This window comes from Anneissia japonica, unplaced genomic scaffold, assembly GCF_011630105.1.
Source record: "Anneissia japonica isolate Jap-2015-1 unplaced genomic scaffold, ASM1163010v1 scaffold287736_len1891122_cov214, whole genome shotgun sequence".
Classification (NCBI taxonomy): Eukaryota; Metazoa; Echinodermata; class Crinoidea; order Comatulida; family Comatulidae; genus Anneissia; species Anneissia japonica.
The window spans coordinates 471030-493447 of NW_022756106.1; the positions used below are offsets into that span (position 1 = coordinate 471030).

Sequence of the window (22418 nt, forward strand, 5' to 3'; positions counted from 1 at the left end):
GACAGAATAATAGAAAATAATGAAACAACTTCATTAGTAGACTTTAAGAACACTGATTTATTATAAACTCGGATATTTCTGCCACTCCTGTGGCCTTCATCAGCGAGAATGATGAAGGCCACAGGAGTGGCAGAAATATGAGACAGTATATATACCACGAAAAAAAGGAGGATAATGGAAGACTAACCCACAACTAAATCAATGTACAAAATCAATTTAAGACCTATATCAATTGTAAATGTAAACCATGCCTTATGATGATATTGATGAAAAAATATGGTGTTTTGCAACAAAAGAGAAAAAAGACAGTCTTGAGTTTTCTTACGGATTACAAAAACACTATCCGTATTTGCAAATGCCAATTAAAACCTATTTTTAAGTTTAAATGTAATGTTTGTATTTGTATAATTATAATAACAATGAAAATGAATGTAATAAATAAAAATAATACAGGTCTCCCTCCAATTAAAGACCACTTTTGGGACTGGAGTTTCCATGGTCTTTAGCAGCTTTGGTCTCAGAATAATAAAGATAAAAGACAGTTGTTAGTATAGGACCACAGAAAAGTGGTCTTTAATTAGAGGTGGTCCTAAATTAGAGGGGTCTTTAATAGAGAGAGACCTGTGTAATAATTTTTTGGAAAAAATGCAAATAACCCCCTTCAAATCCGCCCCTGGACAAATGCAAAAAAAGAAAAGACGAACTAAATTGAACGACGTTGGTTTTATTTTCTATATAGGAATTTAAAAAGTTTTGAATACAAGGATAGACAAGGTGGATATATATATATAGACAAACATCAAATTTCAACGCAAGGAGGTATAATACTATATTATTGTAATTAAAAAGCACCTATAAGATGGTTGAATACTTAACCAGGTAAAACTATAAGTAGTATTTTCATTGTACAGAAGTGAGTTGGGAAACAGCTTAGCACATGTTTTTATAATCATTATTTTCATTGATAAAATGTATTAATTTTACAACCAATGGAATCTTAATAAATAGATCAAATACACACACATAAACACACTTATGCTAACAAAAAAACAAATTAAAAAGCTGATACTTTTTTGTTCTGGTGCACCTACTGCCAGTATATTTAAGTGGGTATAGTACCACTGTCGAGACTCATTTACACACAGAGGGCAGCAGCAGGTATTATGCAACTGTGATCATCTCATATGCTGCCCTTTTGCTGTGTGCAAATTATTGGCATTTACCATTAACATCATAATCTTATGATACAAAACCATGGTAAACTACTATGCTCTCTATTCCAGTCTCAGTTCACAAGGCATTGTAATATAATGTAACACTCAATTCTGATACTGTATAACCTGGTTCTTGTAATGCATGTTTGTCCATGTTTGTTATAAAAGAGTGTCATACAGTAATACAACATTACTACAACCTTTTTTTTTAAATTAAGTACATACAGGTAATTACATAATAAAAAAGTATTTGCATACATTTTAAGTTCAGTACAAATTTTTAATAGAGAGGGATTGTTATGGCCTACTAGTTTCAGTGAATAATAATAATCAGCTTATACTGTAAACTGTATTGCTATACCTGTATATATATATATATATATATATATATATTTTACTTTGATCTGTTTACTGAAGCTGGTGATGAGTTGTTTTTTAGCATTTTGCATGTGATTTTGTGAGTTGCTGTGTTGAGAACATTTCATCCATCTTCATTTGCCTTACTAATGGTTCCTGTATTTGGCAACCCCACGGCGATCATTAATTATTCAAAACCTGACAAAACAGTGCCCAATTATCAACATTGCTGTATATTATTATCGAGTCTGAAGCAGAGGCTTTTCATAACACGTACATATCATACCAGAAAGCTTTTAATATTTATAGGCCTAGGTGGCTTAAGAGACTATACAGTCAATTTGCCGCTGAATGGGAAAATGATTTTAGGCAAGAAAAAATTCTGATTCAAATGAGAGGACACTGATAGAAAGACAAATAATAATAATTATTCACCAAATTTTTAGAGCAAAGAAATGAAACTCAGGTACTGGGATATTTAAGTCAATATTGAAGAATGTTTAGTATGCCAAGCTTGACGAAAGCCTGTTCTGCTTCATCGCATGCGCCTTTGAAAACGTAATTACTCATAATCCTGAAATGGTTTGTGATAAATCTACTAATGGATCTTTTCGGGTGCCAATGTTTTAAGGCCAGCATATTTAAACAGGCTAGTCTATGAATATGCTAACCTATTAGAACATTGTAAAATAAATGTTTTTCTTTTTTTAAGTGTAGAATTAAATGTTTAAGTAGTTACTGAATGATCAATTCAGTATTTCATATAAACCCAGTAGCTGTATTTTACTTTGCGGGCTTATCATGGGATGAATCCTATTTAAATACTCAATATCTTATATTTTTGCCATCCAAGTGTAGTTTTAGGTATTTAACTTATTTATTGCGTATCTAATCCTTCATCTTCAAAAAAACAAAAAAAAACAAAAAAAAAACAGATAGGTGATCTATGTATGCCACTTGCTTGCTCTCAGCTATGTTCATTTGCACCATAACTATACAGTAATTCCCAGCCTAGCCAGTATAATGGGCAATTATAGTACAGTAAAGCATTAATAAAAATGACTTGTATGTAGACGGAATGATGAAGTGGTATATTATTAATGCAATTAACGTTATTATTGTTTTTCACTAGTAAAAGCTTCAAGATCATCTATCATTTATAGTGTATATTGCTATCTGATTCAGAACGATTTTGCCTTTCCATAATTATGAACCGTATCAAGTAGCTACCTATTTACATGCACTCCACAAATAATATATCTATAAGTGACATAAGTTAAAAACAAAACAGCTTTTACAATAGCAAAACTTCAACTCCTATATTGGTCAGTAGTATAAATAAATAAAAATTGTCCAGACTGATAATCAAAATAAATACAAGAAGACTGAATGTTGAACACTATGAGAAATGCATTTTCATTTTTTTTGGGAGTGTTAGAAACTAAACTCACACTTTGCCAATTGCTCAGTGCCTAATTGAGATTTGATTTCCACAAAAAATGGCAATGCATTCACTAGGTCTACAGGTACAAATTGTCGATGATTAAGGTATCAAAAGATAAAAAGCATTCAAAGAATACAGGCTCCTGAAATTGCAGCACAACTTACTATTTACAGTCCATATGCTGTTGAATAATCACATTGATTTGGCACCTTCTATTATAATACAGTAAAAAATAAACGGATGAACATCAATAAACATAACACTGAAATGCCTTGAGTAAAGTATTTACGATTTTCCTGCCACATCTTAAAATGATGATTTTTGCAGACTTGACATTTTCTTGTTTTTGAAGAAAGCAGATTAATGAGTATTACAACGTATTGACAATGTTCTTCTCAGCAACTTGGTCTACCTCTTTACTTTGAAGTCATCATTGTCACAAATTCTGCAGAAGAAAAGAATAATCCATATAATTGATTAACTAAGCATGTATAAAGTTTTTTTTTCTCCTCTTTTGTGGTGTAACCACCACATTTATTCATCATGATCATAATACCTCATATATTACATGATGTTCAATATACATGAGTATATATGTTTTTGTTAATACCCACACAATTTTTCAATACATATTTTTTTTATCATGGTAATTTAATATTTTCCATATAATATAATATTCTTTTAGATTTTCAGAATCACAATGTACATTGTGATTTTATACATTTTACACTCTTACTTGTGTTACATAAAAAAAACAGATCATTTTCTGGTAATGCCCAACTTATACATCTTAGTAAATTTGTTCACCATTGGTTCATGATTAGGTCATAGGCTTGTATGCCACATTACATCATTAAAATGGCAAATGATTTGAAGTAGGTGGGTGGATATGGTGATTAACTTGCAATTCCTGGGTCATTGGTTCAATCCATGTTAATGTCAGTATTTGTCCAAGTCTTACTCCTCATTTAGCTTGCATTATACAATGTACAGTAGACCTAAACAGGAATATCTGAATACATGTTCACTAATCCTAAAAGAAGAGTAGATCTAAGCATAATGTCATCTCATAAGCTGTTTCTCTTAAAAGTCAGCATAAACTAGTTGGCTAAGTTTATTATGAACTAGAGAAGCTTCTTCGGCAATCGCTATTGGGAAACCTTCATTCACAAAACACAAGAGGATAAACTGAAAACAATCTCTAGAGGAAAAGTGAATATTTCCTTTCAAAAGGTTTTATAACCCATTACAGATCTTATTACACTTGGCCACTGAGTTCGAGAACGAAACAATCTAAATTGCAATGAATACTTGAATCATGGTGCATACTCTTTGTAAGGCATCATCATAATTGCAGTACCTACACATCTAGTATGAGGAGCTATGACCTATGTATAAATAAATTCTCAATTGGTTTGCTTTAGCTATTTTCATTTCGAGCTAATACTGTTTCCAAAGCCCCTGTATAATGACAATTTCCCCCCGACATTCATAATTACGGAAATGAATTTATTGCTCTACTTTACCCTGGTTTTTTTTTGTGTTGCCATGGAGATATGACAATTTCTTGAAAAAATAATTGGTCAATGAGGTATAACCTAAGGACTAATGTAGTGTATCTTGCTAAAATCAGGTTCAATAGAAATCATTCATAGACTTTAGCTGGGAGTAGCACTGTGTACCCAAACTGAGAGAGCAAATAAAACTATATTAATAGGCAGAGTGAACAAATAATCAAGTTAAACAAATAAGTGGGAGATGAATGCAATTTCCCATAGCAACAAATTGGTATTTAACTTATCAACAAAGAGGTTATAGTTAGGATATTGAAAATAGTATTAGGGTTTATGGAGATGAAAGTACCACAAGTTAATAATAACAATAACATAACTGAAATTTATGACGTTTCCTTAAAAAGTAATGTTTTGATATTAGCTTTGAGTGGACATTGGTGGGTTTGGGGATTTTATTCATTGTATAAATGATAATCAGTTATCTCAGACAAAAAAAAGGTTATTTTATATCTCAGACAAAAAAAAAAGTTATTTTTACAATTTGTGATAAAATTAGTTTGAAGTATAAGAGGTTAAATTACTATAAAACAAAAAGGAATGCAAAAAAGAAAAAAAAAAAAGAAAAAAGAAAAAGCAGATATAAATCTGATGGTAAGAATAGGAAGCCTTTTGCTATATATCCCATAAATATATAAAAGTATAATAATAGGAGTATAAAGAAAACACAAAAGTTTCTTTCCTTCACGACCCTAAAACATCTACAAACAATACACATCTACTGTACTAGGTCAGAGATACCTTGACAACAAATCGTTTTAAAGTGTCTATCCACTAACAGCAATTTGTAGCCTCCACACACCCTCTATCTATTACGATAAATTCATTGTGAAGTCAAATCGATTGGGCACTGATATACGATGTCATCAACTGCACATAATTAACCCATCAGACTTTGAGATTAGATTTCAAACAAACTAGCCATAAGAGTTTAAGGCATTCATCAATGGACACTCTACAAGTATCGAGTAATCAATCTTCGCTGGCTGCCAAATCAAACAAACATGTACTAGTACACTACCACGTATTATAATGTGCCTCATTGAAAGTGAGAATCATCGATATACGTTACCTTCATAATTCACTTGGCCGTCACCATCAATATCTGCCTCCCTTATCATCTCGTCAACTTCTTCGTCAGTAAGTTTCTCACCCAGATTGGTCATCACGTGTCGTAATTCAGCAGCGCTGTGCAAAACAAAATAAAAAAAAAAACCCTGTAACAAAATGCATTTGAATTTCTTAACGATAAAACAACGATCAGATACTATGATGTGAAAGATTAATCACAATGATGTCGACATTTGAAAACAGGAATGTAGGTCAATATTTAAGGTTTATTTCTCAGTTGTAGATTTCAACATGCTTGACTAAACCCATCAGTTGCAATACAATAATAAACAGCACTATTTATGCAGTATTTGGATTTGTTAATTGCAGAAGAAATTTTTTATTTCAAGGGTAATAATAACTTAAAAAATACAAATTAACCAACTCAATTATTTTATTTATTAGCACAACAGATATTCTACGAAACAGAATGTACATAATGATTAAATCCAGAATATATAACACTGCAGTGTTCCCCTGGAAGGTACTACACAAAATAAGTCACTGTTAATATTATCATCATCATCACCATCTCATCATCATTACTGTTTAGTAGAGTAGGGCTACTATTATCATTATTAATGTTATTATTATCATTATTAAATGGTAGTATTATTATTAAATCATATATTGTTGTAGTAATATTATTATTAGTATCTCTTACCATATTATAATACTTTTATAATTTTTTGTTAATTACATCAATTATATTTATTGAATATATAAATTAAATTATTGTTCTGTAATAAATATCATTAAATATATTAACAAACAACAGCCAAAGGTGGCATTACAAATGATGTAACCAATCAAATAATTATACAATAAAGTAAGAATGTAAACAAAAATATTGAAATAAATGAATAATATTCAATTTTGCCTTAGACTAATCATGTATGTGACTGAAACGCTTAGTCTTTTAGCAGCCTATAGATTTACAATACATCAAAATCAGATTACGACTCAACAACTGACTTATATCTGATAATAAAGCAGAAGACATTCTCACATTGCATAGGAACTGACAATGCTTATAATACGAAGTAGATCAACACACTTAAACATCTCGACTGATATTAAATTTTCCGACGTACTCCTTAAGGATATTCGCTCATCGTAATACCACAAATCGGATCAGACTGTGCACAAATACTCATTGCACATTTACACTGTACATTATTTTTTCAATTTAGGATAATTGAAAACAATCTGCAAAATTATCGTAGTCAAAAGAATATGAATATTTTGATAAGCCCAAGAGGTTTGAATTAGTTATTATCTGGAAATAATGCTTTAGCAGTGATCTGATAGTTAGATTGTTGATATGGCTCCTCATCTATACATGCGAAAACCCCTCCATATAAACTCTCTAAATGTATGACGTGGGCTTAATTAACGATGGCATATCGTAGGCTTGATTGCATATATTGCCTGACAAACATGTAGGGTAGAATTACAAGAGAAACCTCAATGTTGAGCACACCAATACCCAAGTCAAATTAACTGAAAAGATCAGATGGAATGTTCATGGGTTTTAAAGTCAAGTATTAAACATCAGTATGACATTATCAAATTGAAATTTAATTTTTAAGGCAAGTATAGCATACACAATCACAATGTTTAGTACAAAAATGCCCAAGATGTATTCACTGACAAATTATTTAGAGATTATATGATGTCTCTTAAAGTACAGTACTAGAATCGTAGCAATTTGAGATTCATATTTAATTGACAGGGCTAGTACAGCATACACAATCACAAAGTTAAAAGTACACTAACACTAAACTACCATAAACTGAGAAATAATACATTTTAAAGCTTGGGAAAACATTATTCAAGAGCAGCTTTTACATACACAACATGGATAGCCAATAGGTTTTCACCTGACAGAATTTGAATATTATAAATTTCAAATCTAGCATCGTATTGATATCAGTATAGCATAATATTCATATTCAATTGATAAGACAAGTGTACAGATGTTAATGAATTTAAATAGGCATTATGTGATGTAGATGCGGACTACTGCGTCAGATTAATTTTAGCAAGCCAAAGACGGACAGTGTGAGGAAGTCATGGACGGATGCATCCTCGATAATATATCTTTACTCTATATAAAATTTTTCATTTTTTTAATTCTTGCAAATCAGGCTAAGCCAATAAAATATTTAATTTTTGTCATTCTGGCCCTTTAGTAGAAATTCAGGTAAGGAATAAGTGTAGTTTGTGGGACAAAATATGTAAATTAGAGGAAATAAGCCAAATTTAGACCAAAAAATACTCAATATTGAGGGGATTATATCACAGTAGTGTTGAGTGTTTAGTTCTTTGTTTAGTGCTTAATTGTAGTAGGTTGTATTTACCCTAAATTTTTAATTTACTTTTTTAAAGTGCCATAGTAATGTTCTCCAGTTTCTTATTGTTAAAATAAAAGTTACCTTGATATATTATTTTTATGGTGATTGCTAGCTTTGATCTATACGTAATGTCTATGATCTATATTGGTTTTTATCCTAGCTTTTCTTGAGTCAAAACCATCTAAGGTGCTTGCTAATCTCTGTCTTCCAAATTCTTTTATTTGTCAAAAAATGTTTATAGTATTTTTATTGTCACTGATGCTTTTGGCCATATAAAAACATGTTTCCTCTTTCCACCCAAATGCACATGAGAAACATGTCAATATTATTATTTGGTTCACAACTGGGGGCTGAGGTGCTTTTAAGAACATTTCAATCAGTGACTTTAACTATAGGGCTAACTGATCAACCAACTTCAAATTACAGCAATTTCAAAGTTTCTTTTTACCTGGGGCTGTAAAGAAATCTATATATTCATATCCAGTTACCTTATATATCCATTTCCATCCTTGTCAAACACTCTGAAAGCCTCTCGTATTTCTTCTTCACTATCTGTGTCCTTCATCTTCCTGGCCATCATGGTTAAAAACTCAGGAAAGTCAATGGTGCCATTGCCTGCAAAATATTCAAATCAAAAAAAGTGTTTATTTGCCTGATTTAAACACAACATTTAGGATTAATAACAATGTTTATGATTTACCATAAACATTACAAATTTTGTAATATAATTATCAAAAAAAATATTATCTTGAATGCTTGCGTTTTATTCAATACTTTTTGGGCATTTAATTATTAATCATTTATTCCATCCTCATCCTAAAAAAAGAAGCATTTTGCCACTCAAGAAAATGATGCTCTAAAATGAAGCTGGGTCCACACACTGGGTCAGTCAAAGCTGCTCATTGTGGGATGTCAATCTAAGGTACTCATCATCTGAAAACGATACGATGTGCACGCCTCGCATAGAATCACATCGACCGACGCATTGTGCACCTGGCTTTAGCCACAATATGAGGCATACGGAGTGGAGATGATTTGGTCATTAGCCTGAAAAAAATTAGGATTTGAACCAAAGACTTTGGATATCAACCACCAAGCTGTATTTTACCCCTAAACTCTACAGTAGATGGTATATAATAATTATTACAGTAATGGTCAATAATTATCAATCAAATGTTCTCCCACTGATAATATTTTTTAAGCATAGTACATTTCATACAAGATAGATCCTAACCATGGTTTGTAAAACTGGGGCAGATAAAGTGGACATGCTTTTCATGTTATGGGAAAATCAATAGAAAACGTTGAAAAAATTCAATGATATACAACCGAAGACTAATGATGGAGAAATGACCTAAGTGTGCTCACTTAACAGGCTGCCAATCAGTCACTTCATGATGAAGATAAGTGGGACATCACATAGAACTTATATTAAGAACAAGATTTAGAGCAGATTTTAACCGTAATCCTTCGACGTGTATCAGACGCTTCTGCTACACACCTCAAGCAGAACTGAAGACTCATGTTGGATTATCAAATGACTTATAACCCTTTTAATCTTGAGTATTGCATGCAAAATTAGAAGAGATTTATAACGATCATACCATCGGCATCTACTTCATTGATCATATCTTGAAGTTCTGCTTCCGTTGGGTTTTGTCCCAAGGATCGCATCACAGTTCCCAGTTCTTTGGTGGTGATGGTGCCATCACCATCTTTGTCGAACAAGGAGAATGCCTCCTTAAATTCTACAAGAAAAATACATATTTAAACCCAAAGTTATTAATTTTAAATAATAACACAACACAATGACCTTATCAATTTAACTGTTTGAATTATGAGATATTATTATCAATTTGTGATTCAAATACTGTGATTATAATTTACAATTTTCTGTAGTTGGTAAAAATGTATGATAAAACCTACTAAAGTTATGGATACAATGAATATTCATGACCTGGAGAAAATGCTAATAAAATATTTATAACCAAATCTAGCTACTTTAACCTCAATTTATTTATGATCATTACAATCAATTTATAACAATAATTTATAATGCTGTCCAAAGCCTTTACACATGGGATCCGGTCAAGGGCCTTGGTAGCCCATGCGTTGCTCGCAATCCAAATTCCACCATTTAAAAACCTAACATGCTGTAGCTGACTTCAGCAGTAGGAATTAATAATAAACTTGTAGAGCAGATGATATGTAAACTACAATGATTGCATGACAATTGTTCAACATAAATCATTTATCTATGATTTTAGCATTAATAGTTTAGTTAGCCTGGTTTTCCTTGGAGATTCATAAAAGTAAAAAGTACCATTAGAAGAAAATCAATACTGTATTGACATTGCAGCAAAGCTTCTGAACATCCCTTCATACACTCGCATTCATCAAACCACTTACCAGCTATTTGTTCTTCTGTCAGCTGATCTGCCTGCATAACAAAATCAAACAAAAACAAATTACATACATTTCAAATACCAAAGAAAATGTATTTAAAGCCCTAGCCACACTCAAATTTGATTTGACAAAAACATATGACATGCTTAAACATGGTCATGATGACATCACATCAAGACCATATATAGGCACATCATGACTTCAAGTGGGCATACAGCAGTTTGTCAAAGAAAATTTGATAGTGTGGACAGATCTGCATTTTAGATTAAGCTTTTATCATATTGTAATTAAGTCTCTTTACAATTTAATAATATATGCAATTTTTATTATAATTTTGTATGACTGAACAGGATTAAAAATAAACATTTGTATACATTTTAAATATCAATAAACTATAATGAATTGTAAAATATGTTGTTACACCTTCCTGATTTATCCTGTATAAATATGTTCAATAAAAAAATATTTAATTTTATATTGTATTTTAAATTTACAACAGTGTTGTTTTCAGAATTTCAATTATCTTCATAATTATATAAAAATAAGAGACTTTATTACTACCACTAGTACGTAACAGGAAAGAAACAAAGTTAGATACAGTAGTACCCCTAGTTTGGAACACGAATACTGAACACCCCCATCAAGGGTTACAGAGCTAGGGAACCTATCTTATAACAACACAAAGGTCAAGGTCAACCTCTATTGAGGGTACAGCCTACTATGTGAACACTAAATTTGGTCCTATAGGTGTTTCCCTTTGAAGTTGTACTGTATGTGGCAGTAAAGTTTGTGTACATGCATGTTATGTACAGCAAAGAAAATTACAAATTGTAAACTGCATAGTATTCATTATGCATAGCAGAAAACTGCATATTTTAATCCAGCTAAACCTCCCTTGAATTACCCGCAAGGCAAGTGTCTAAATCTCGAAAAAAAGTAATTCATTCAGAAAGATTCATCTCAAACTACATAAACCTAATTATAATAAATTGAAAATGTGATGAGAAAGTGAACGTATAACCTTTGCATGAAAACGACAAGTTGTGTCCGTAACAATTTATGCAACATGTTAATCCAGTCGTTCTCTAAATAATTGCCTGAATAAAATCAGGCATACACAATCAAATTTTGTCCACTGGCATACTCAACAATAGAAGTTGTTTTTGTCATACTGACATATTTTATGCTGTATCTGATAAAATTGTGTCTTTCTAAAGCTCTGCCCAGAATATCAAATTTTATTTGACAAAAACATGCCTAAATATTGAAAATATTGAAATTCAAGTTATTAGTATTTTCAGATACCTGAATGAGGGGTCATTCCCTAAGTTATTGGAAAGTGAAAGTACAGCACTTAAGAGTCAAGATAAACATGATTTTGAGTAATTGCCTTCCAAAGTTATGTGCATATTGTTTAATAGAATTAACTATCAAAATAACGTTAAATAAACGATTTGTTGACTACTTCCAGAACTAATACTTTGGGACATGATTAATATTAAAGACATTAAACAGTTTTTAGGCAATCTTGAGCCCCATATTTTATAGCTTATTTACTCAATGCTGACCTGTACGACAACTTAACCATTTCGCCATGATATGCCTCATATATAGGCACATCATCACTAGGCATATATATGGGCATACAACATTTTTTTGTCAAAGAAAATGTTATAATCTGGACAGAGCTTTAGTCTACTGGACAATGATCAAACATTTTCAGCTGAACTTGCCAAACAAAATTTGATAGTGTTCACCCACATTATCAAATTTTATGTAACAAAGAGAGAATTGCCCATATATGGGTATGGATGATGTCTTATTACATCTATATATGGGCGTGATGATGTCATATCACATCTATATATGGGCGTGATGATGTCATACCCTTATACTGTATGGGCACTTCACACATCTATTTGCCACATAAAATTTGATGGTGTGGATAAAGCTTAACAGCATGTATACATATCACCCATTAGCATTCTATGCATTTAAGAGTTCTTGTGCCTCTTCATTTAAAAGAAAATTCAATTTGACTAGCTTCTAAATATCCGATAAAAGCCTGTTTTACGAGTTATTTGCAATTTCACTGCAAGCTGAAAGTTCTAGTTTATGTAATGTTGTATTTTTGCATTTCTCATCATCCAGTTGCATCTCTGGAATGTTCCATACGGCATTAAATCAATAACTTGGCTCGTGGAGTAGTATTGGCCATGCATGCAGTATTAATTATTGAGAATTCATATTTTGCTAGTGAGTAATGCCAAAATGAGAATGCATTTTTGAATAAAACATCCACCATGGTAATCTCAAGGTCTTGGGTTCGACTCCCTTGGGCTTGACACTACCTCAAAAATCTTTTGATGGCGGTGTTTTTTCATACCAAAGTTACTATCATGTGATTTACCTAATATAAGATATCAATTCTAAATGACATACGCAATTTCAAGAAATGGAAATTAATGACATATGACAAAACATAGAGCATTCAACCTTTAATTTCTCGTCATAAAACAGTTGATTTATTGAAACTAATAATGAATCATATCTTATTACACGACATGGTAATTTTATTCATACACCATTTCAATTAGTTCACAAGAAAAGAATTATTTTAAATGAAAAACATTGCAAATTAAAGACAGGAAAAAGAAAAGGTTATTTATCTTGTTGTAAGTATCCAATGCCAGAAATGATATGAATATAATGATTTCTACTGTTATAAACAGATGCACGCCTACAGTACTGTAATGTAGTAAAAAAGATTTATATTATACATACAAAACCAGCCTGAATTTTCTTATGTCTACTAAATATCAAAACCAAGTAAGCGAATATATTTACGGCCCACATAGTAAAATCATGCATAAAATATCAACTTTCTTTGGGATCCTATTTTGTCAGTCTAATATATTAGTTAAAGTTATGTATGGGCCTTAATACAGAAGCAATGCAGGAATTTTACACTAGGACTAGTAGTAGTAGAATGTTTCAAAATTAGAAAGTATAATCAGGGGAACAAGCAAGCATAATGGTAATAAAAGAATTTTGAGGCAGACTACAATGTAAATAATGTAGTCTTGAGTTATTAATACTCCATAAAAAGTATCTTGCTTGTCCTATACGTCTGTACTAACATACTTAAATGTTTAGACTGTTACTGTATTTTACCCCATAATAATATAAAACATTTAAAAATCAATTAATAGAATTTTAAAAAGCATGTCATATTTTTTTCTTTGATTTTATTAGCCCCTATTGAAGAACTCTGCATTGGGCAAGCAAAAGCCCCATTTATTTGAAGCCACACCAGGTACATTATTGCAAAGTTTCTAGAATGTCCATGAAAATCATTAATAAGACTACGATGAATACATTATTATTATGCCCAATATTAAAAGTGATGTGGTATAATAATCAATTACCGGTATTTAATCAATATCAAGAAACACTAATAGATAATAAGCCAACAATTTAACTTTCATAAACAGCATAAACATAGTTCAATACACAATGTAATATTCCTTCATTTTTAATGAATAATTAATAATTAATAATTTCTTCATTTATTTAATAAGTAGGCCTAAGGCCCTAGGCTATAAATAAAAAAATAAATGCTTAAACAAAATTTAGGTGAATTGGTGAGAAAATAAGAGGAAAAATTGGAAAAATTAAGTAAAGTAATATAATTAATTAAAAACTTTATTTTACTACTACTAGCGTAGGGCAATACGTTTAGAGAGGGTAGGAAGGAGTAGTTTAGAGTAGAGAGTAGGAGGAAAAGGCCTAGCGCCTACGCACTCTCCTTATTATTATACTCTTATTCAATGCGCGTCTCGGTATTTCAAGAGTAACGTCAATATCTTCCTAGGGACAAAACCTACGATATATTTCTTTAGAATCTGATATTTTCAGAAAATAAATGAACATGTCTTACCATTTTATTTCGCCAAATAAACAATCGGGAAGGTTAGACCCTTTTCCTTTACCAATTGTTTAGCACAGATTACAGCGTTGTCGTGGTGCCGCGGTGCGGAGTCAAAAAGTTCAACTACACTTCGCGCTTTGACAAGACTAGAGTATTATTCCGCGATTCGGTGGCAACAATATATGAATAAGAACCATTGAAATAGCAACCGAAGAGCAGAATTGTAACTGGATAGATTGATAAAATATTTTTCTTTTACAACACGAATGGAAAATGTGTATGTACTTTACAATGTGTGTACTAATGGATCTATTTTACTCGTATCACTGGAGTAGTACGCAGGCAAAAGAACGTTGATTGGATGTCACCGATACGCATTGCGATTGGTGGGGCGTGCTGCAGAGTTATCCCAACATTCATATCGAGTATGTTTATTAATGTTATTGGCGCGAAAAGTCGGCTTCTAATGACTGTACTGCATTTTTCATTCTGATCTAATAATTACAAATTAATGAATATCCACACCTTTCATTAACGAGAAAACAATGCATGTTAGATAAGATGATGAAATTAGGTACGATGCATCATCGTAAGTGGGAATTAAGAGAAAGATTTTTCAAGACAGGCCGGGGTTGGCAATCATCCGAAAGATAAATCACACACTAAGTAGTAAAGCAGTGTGTGACGTTCTTGCTATGCGTTGTTGATCATTAAACAATGTTGTTGTGTGATTACGATTTATACAAATACAAAATTGCCTGTTCTTGACCTAAAGCAATCTGTTTAGTTTACAAATTGTTTTCCGTACCTAACAGTCTACAAATCTCCCGAATAAGATGTTGGATGCTTTGCCTAGCCTATATAGAGCTATCAGTGGCGTAATGGTTCCAGGGGCTCTGTGGCGGGCTCTTTGGGGACCCTTTCTGGTCCCGGTCGCCAATTCCATTGTGGGATTATAGATGCCTGCTTGTTTTTTAAAAAATATGTTATTTCATTCAAAATGTTTTAACGGCAAAATAAATACAGTAAAACCTCGAATTGAAGCCCTGGGCTTCTTTTTTCGGGAACCTTGTATGAGCATCTTATCGAGATGGGGGGGGGGTTCTTTTTAAAATGAATGCTGTAAATTTTGTGAATTTGTAGTAGGCTATAAAACAATAAATAGGCCACTTCCACTGTAACATCAATCTGTATCATGGAGTGAAATTTAACTGACATTACAGTAAATCACGTAAACTATGGTACTATATAAATCAGGCTTGTATTTAATTTATTTTGTTTTCTGAAATTCATGTACAGTAGAGGCCTAGGCCTATGTATTGTACTATCTCGAAAAAAGCCTATGCTATCTTGAAAAGAAGCCCGGTTATGGGCTTCTTTTTGAGATGGGCTCTTTTCGAGGATAATTTTGCAAACTAAAGAGGGGCTGAACAAAGCCCTTTTGGGTCAGGGTGCTAGTCCCTGGATATTGGGGGCACTGCGGACTGCCGCACGAACACAGGTTTTACGCCACTGGAGCTAGGCTTACTGTATGCCTAACTAAACAGCAGTACTGAAAAAAATAATAAGGCCTAACGAAGTTCCACCGTTCAATAATTACAACGGCCGACATTGTCATGAGGGTGACAGTGGCGTGAATGAGAGTCTTGAATTTGTGGGGGAGAGGGGGATGATGGGGACCAAAGATGAAGTTGGGGTACCGAAGATGATTAGTTGAAGGGAAGCTAGCTCGCTGGAATAATTGGAATATTGTGTATTAAATTACAAATAACAATTAGCAGATGTTAAATCACATTTCTTATAATATTCTTTTGTATAGTAAAGACCCATAAATTTGCTAGTAACTTTTCATCATTTTGTAGTAAAATGTCCGTAAATCAGCTAAAACTCATTAACTTAGGCCTATTGTTTGGAAGTTAATAATTATAATAATAATATTAATAACTTATTTCATTCTTTTAAATGAGCTATTGTTGGTGACTTAAATGAATTTTTGAGGTCTTACCCGATATTTTTGGCAAACAGTTTTTAACATCACTGTTAACGTAGATGGGGTGTGGGGAACTCTCAAACCTTCCCCCTCTCACTACTGGAAATTTTCTAAGAAAATAGGCCTATATACATTTCGCACACCTTTCGCACCCCACCCCCATCAGCCCCTCCATTTAAATACCGCTAGATACGCCACTGTATATAACAATACATACAATACATAGGGCCTACGTGTGTGTGACAAATAACATTATACCAAGGATCAAACCATTTGAAGAATATTATTTAATTTGAAGATATTAATAGCAAAAAGTTATGTTCCATTTTAAATAACATATGATACATTCACATTTATGCCGATTACATCGATAATTCCCTGGATACATAATACTTTCAAACAAATATACCGTACTCTACAATCAAATAATATGTAAATTAACAAGAAAAAAAAACTATACTATATTCGATTAAATCGAATAAGTCCATTTCATAATATGAAATTCTATATACAAAAACCTAGAAATTATACATCGTTCAATAAGTTGCATTGATGATAACAATACACTCCGAGTCTGTTGTAGTACAGTGTTCATGATTTAAACTTCATGAATACAGTAAAAAATCAATCTTTATATCTGATACGGATGAAAATATTACTAGTCCTCTGGAAAGAGAATATGGAGTTTTCGCAAGCTAACGAAAAAGATCGTTTACGTCATCAAACCTGTATACAACTATCTGTCACAAATATCGGTTCATGCCTTTAATGAATCAAGGGTCATATTCAAATCGTTTAGCATACTGTACTGTCAAGAATAGGCACGAATGACGATAATGCCATAATGGCGTATTCCCTATGTTTCCGTAAGGTTGCGAAAAATCTCTACCAATCACGCATGCGATTTTAACCTGTTTAGTATGCGCAATGCACCGTGAAGTATTGTCATATTCTTCCTTATATTCCTTCATACAGGCACCATAGGCATTTGTATATTGATGCATTGATGCAAGTTTTATAACCGCCCCGATCACAAGTGGTAAAATTAGAAAATCAAGAAATTATATTTCTTAGTGGGAACTACATCTACAATATGCAATGTGACTTAAAATTGCACGTCCTTAATATAAGCCCTATATAGGCCTATTTAGAATAAAATTCCTTTAATTCCCCATGTACAGTGCATTCTGGCGACCAATAGGCATGTCTACTATGAGGTTTTGCAGCGTGCGGGGGGGGGGGAGAGCTCCAGGTATTTCTTAGTCCTCACATAAAATATTAATCTCCGAAATACAGTAGAACTCCTACTACGGCCAATTAACTGGAGACTCCCCAATTAAAGGGACCAACGAAGTTGTTCTGTTGTATTCCAATGACAATTTCATATAAAGCGTTTCATAGAATTCATAATATATAATAAAATGACGTAAATAATGCTTAAAATATGACTCCCTGATTTTACAAGTGTACCACATAGTAGTAGGCTACACAGTAAACGTGAACGGTTGTAACAAATGAAAGCATATCATTTACATAATTAAAAATAAAAGGCATCAAGGTATCGATGAGATAAATTTTATTCCTAGAATATTCTAAAAATATAGAGCAGCACTTTGTTAAAAATTAATATAGTATTTAATTATACACTCAAATAAACATAGCTAATGTGTGGCCCTACTGGTCAACTGAACGCCCTCTATCGACAATTTAAAACTATAAAGAAAAAATGCAGCAACCAGTCGAAAAACAAATTCAACTTCGGTAAAAATAAAAATAGTAAAAACAATAATAAAAATTACTACTACTAATAATAAAACAACTAATATATTTTTATTAAAATGTAATAAGCATTCTTTATGGTCGGTTTAGCTGGAAAACCGTAAAACCTCAAATTGAAGCCCAATGGGCTTAATCTCGAGAAGAAGCCCATCTCGAGTTGAAGCTCCCTCTTTAGTTTGCAAAATTAGTTTCGAAAAAGAAGCCAATCTCACACTGTACATGAGTACAGAAGAAACAAAAAAATTCGCTTGGTTTATACAGTAGTTTAGGTAATTCAGTGCCGGTTAATACACTCAATGATACAGATTGATGTTACAGTGGTCTTATTTATTGCTTAACAGTACTAATTCCAAACATTTACAGCATTCATTTAGAAAAGAAGTCCCCTCTTTACTTTGCAAAATTAGCCTCGAAAAGAAGCCCATCTCGAAAACAAGTTCGTCCAAAGTTCGCAAAAAGAAAAGAAGCCCAAAGTTTCTTTTGCACTTTTTTATGTGTAATAAATAATCGCAAAAATAAAATTGGGGAAATCATATATATACATACATACATACATATATATACATATAAATATATATATACATATATATATATCTGTCTCTTATACACATCTAGATGTGTATAAGAGACAGCCACAACAACAACAATTGACCTTATTTCTACTCCTCCTCTTATACTCTTAATTTTGGAGTCCTTAGGAGGTCGGCTTTACCTCCAGAAGCAGAACAAAATATTATTATCTTGCTATTATGCAGTTGCTGTTCTTATAAAAAAACTGTTAATAAAATACCTCAAGAATGTCACCAGGAGGGCGGGGTCAATGGGCTTCTCGATCTCTGACGGATTAATGTGTCTGTACACCTCGCTTCCAATGATACTAATAAGGGTCGAGATAGACCACGTAATTGTGGCGTACCACATGAACGATACCTGTAGAAGGGAAGAAACTAATAGAGGTAATCACAAAATTTAAGCTGGGACTTCCACTTTAACAGGATGAATGCAGACCATATATTACGTTTGATGAGACCGAATTCAAAATTGCGTGATGACGGATAAGATGATGATATAACGATGATGAACCATCATAATTATAATAATTGATGATAATGAATGATAAAAACGATATAAGGTGATGATGCTGAGTATTATTAATGATGGTGTTTATATGATGATGATAATGAATGATAATGATGATGCAACAAGGCGTATGAAGCTAGCTGGTCACTGCCAAAGACACCAGGATCTTATACCCAATAAGCTTGTTTTATGGGAGCCAACACATGGACATCGGTCAAGGGGACGTCCCGCAAAAACACAGACCTATGTGGAAATTTTGAAACAGGATTCTGGAGCAGGTAGCACTGTGGAACTTGCCAATTGTATGGTGAACAGATATGACTGGAGAAAACGTTGCTTGACTGATCTGATGACGACATAGATAGATATGGTGAAGATGATAGTGATGGTAGGATGATAGTGATGATGATGAAGACGACGACAATGATGACGACAATGGATGATAAATAATAATGATGATGCCGCCGCTGCCGATGATGATGGATGATGACGATGATAATAATGATAATGATGTATGGTGAATGATCATCAATGATGACGAGGCTATCTGATATAGATGATGGCAACGGCACATGAGGTCCAATTCCAAGGAATGCATTGTCCTAAGTTCTTTGATTATACATATGAAAATATACTTACACGGTATAGATAGAATGTGTCTGGATCGGTTGCATCATAAAACATCCCCCCGAACGTCATCCACAATCCAATTACAAATCCAACTGAAACTCCAATAAGTGTTCCCCTAAGGAATAAATAAAACCACAGTGAAAACACAAACATAAACAACAACATATCAAATGGGATTTAGTACTTAAAGTTATTGGTCTTGCGCGGGCATTTTCTATGAATCATTGACCAGTGTTTGGCCAATAGTTAGGTTATTTATAACGCGACTTTACACAAATTAAAATAAAATAATAAAAAAATCTACTTACATTGAGTTGGCTCGCTTCCACATCATTCCTTGTGTGAATGCTGCCAGCAGTGGTCCCCCGGCCGCTCCAAATATAGAATTTCCCATTGAAACTAGTGTTCCCATCTTAGTTGCAAGGAACGCCAAAAATATACTTATAACGCCATAGATGCAAGCTATAACAACAAATATACAAAATGGTAAGAAGGTATCTACAAAATGCTGTGGGAAATACTTATACAATTGGAAACCTGCTATTCTGGAGCACCCGGAAATACGCTGACATTAATTATGTATTAAGTACAAAACCAGCCTAATAGAAACAAACTCAGTGCAAAAATAAAGTTGCACGCGCGACCGATTGGACACACGCGTAACACGTTCATCCATACCCTACTCGGGTGGTAAAGCTACGCCTGAAAAACGCAGGTGACAGAAGGCCGCCGAAATGGTTAGCGTATTAAAAAAAACTTAGTAGCAATCCTATTCACGATATTTTTTTATTCAACTTTAGGCATACAAACAAGATGCTCAAAATATAGTGTCTTATTATGAGGCTTAACATCTCTCACATTATCGCGACCTAGCACTACGACCGTACCGACCTAAGATTGTATCCGACCGGAAGTAGGACCTGCCCTCCGATCGTAGCCCTCTCACACTATCACGACGTAGCCTGCAATCGTACGTTGTACCCCCTAGCATAAACATTTACCTTGGCTTATTTAATATGCATGAAAACACCTCCTGTCATTTATTGGTGGAAAGTGATAATGGCCACTTTTGCCAAATGACACAACACGTGTGACAGCGGCGACCACTATAAATTTTTCAACATGTTGAAAACTCCACGACCATAAACGACCCTCTCCCCTGTCACAGGCAAGCTGCTCTTAGCAGCTCTCACACTATCACGACCTGGCCACGACCGTACTGGTCGGTGTCGGTCGTGTAGGTCGCGATAGTGTGAGTGTGTTATTAGGGAGAGAAGAAAAAACCCACGACCCTACGATTGGAAGGGTGCGGCAGTAGGTTTAAACATCATTATTCTATATGGACAACGTCAAATCACAAAATTGAAAAAAAAAAAATGGTGTGAGCACCATTTTATTTTCACAATTGAATTAAAACACTGTTGCTTTAAGTTGGTATCGTGACACTTACTCAATATTTTAGAGCGGAACGTATCACTTGCATCGTTTTCTTCAACAGGTACATTGTTCCTCTTAGCTCTCCATCTCCTGTATGGCTTCACCATATCCTCCAATGTCACGGCTATCATAGCGTTTAATCCAGATGAAATGGTGCTGGTTAAGATAAGGTGACAAATATTTTTGAATTTCAATGAGAAGTTCGGCTATCCAAATGTCGACCAATTCATATTTTGTAGCTTAGGTATGTTTTCTTAATTTATACGTATTTTTACATATCCTAAAATAACGTAAATGATTAATACTAAAGTACACATGGCATTCAGATAGTTACGCCACCCACTATAAGCTCCAAATATTTGAAAAATAATATTGTTAGAACAGGCAGATTCGTGTATAGCATAGGTATACACGTTTAATTCATTTTCATATATACAGTGCAACCTCCAATTTGACTCCTTTAATTCGAGACCACTTTTTCGAAGAACTAAATAACAATCGGCAATCTTTTAACACGAAGCTAACCGAAGAGACCACCTCAAATGTTTAGGCCCGAAAGTGGTCTCGAATTGGAGCTCGAACTGTAATTGAATTCATATTCACTATGCCAAAACGTATCATAACTATAACACAACTATTTACTAAAACTACACCAACATCAGCATGCAAAGAAATGGCCACAAGGCTCACCTCAGGGTACCAGCCCAGAGACACGCAATGAATAGACCTTGGTAGCCAGGGACATGGCCGAATTGCTCACTTACAAAGTAAATCATAATCTATTAAGACACAAAACGAAAAATCGTTATTTGGAAAATATATATTATATAAATATTGAGCACTCTTTCCATCGTTTACCTAACGTATTTATTTATATCATACATTATCAGTGCTACTATTATTATATATATATATATATAATGAATAATAGTAGCACTATTATTCATTACCGTATACATATATACATATATATACATATACACATATATATACATTTACATACATACATATACATATATTATAGGCCTACATATATATACATATATATATAAAATATACATATGTATATAGGCCTATCACATGAAAGTACATATATTATATATGTATGGTTG

The 22418-nt window shown here is 33.0% G+C and overlaps 2 protein-coding genes across 3 annotated transcripts in view; both read right to left on the bottom strand.

Annotated features, from left to right (window-relative positions):
• Nucleotides 1-704: 704 nt before the first annotated feature.
• Nucleotides 705-14900, bottom strand: LOC117123883 (calmodulin). 2 transcript variants are annotated; one of them, XM_033269936.1, is made up of 6 exons: nucleotides 14400-14900; nucleotides 10463-10493; nucleotides 9658-9801; nucleotides 8542-8668; nucleotides 5659-5774; nucleotides 705-3460 (listed from the first exon to the last, which is right to left on the bottom strand). In XM_033269936.1, exons 1-6 carry the CDS (start codon nucleotides 14400-14402, stop codon nucleotides 3432-3434), a joined length of 450 nt encoding a protein of 149 aa, XP_033125827.1. In that variant the 5' UTR covers nucleotides 14403-14900; the 3' UTR covers nucleotides 705-3431. The 2 variants fall into 2 exon arrangements, with proteins under 2 accessions (XP_033125827.1, XP_033125826.1); XM_033269935.1 differs by lacking the exon at nucleotides 14400-14900 and having other exon boundaries at nucleotides 10463-10499.
• A 3991-nt stretch (nucleotides 14901-18891) lies between these two features.
• The window catches only part of LOC117123957 (sodium-coupled monocarboxylate transporter 1-like), a 21355-nt gene continuing 17828 nt past the window's right edge, over nucleotides 18892-22418 (bottom strand). Inside the window, exons 9-13 of the mRNA XM_033270056.1 lie at nucleotides 21997-22085; nucleotides 21320-21462; nucleotides 20178-20331; nucleotides 19879-19984; nucleotides 18892-19089 (exon numbers count right to left, since the gene is read on the bottom strand). Of these exons, the coding sequence (XP_033125947.1) occupies nucleotides 18907-19089; nucleotides 19879-19984; nucleotides 20178-20331; nucleotides 21320-21462; nucleotides 21997-22085 (675 nt within the window). The 3' untranslated portion in view covers nucleotides 18892-18906. The remainder of the gene's footprint in view (nucleotides 19090-19878; nucleotides 19985-20177; nucleotides 20332-21319; nucleotides 21463-21996; nucleotides 22086-22418) is intronic.

Excerpts from the sequence above, each read along its gene's own strand:
- LOC117123883 (XM_033269935.1), bottom strand. The coding sequence starts at position 10,499 with ATGCAGGCAGATCAGCTGACAGAAGAACAAATAGCTG. Across the intron at positions 9,802-10,462 it reads GACAGAAGAACAAATAGCTG|AATTTAAGGAGGCATTCTCC; the intron begins GTAAGTGGTTTG and ends TTTTTCTTGTAG. Across the intron at positions 3,461-5,658 it reads CGGCCAAGTGAATTATGAAG|AATTTGTGACAATGATGACT; the intron begins GTAACGTATATC and ends TTTCTTCTGCAG.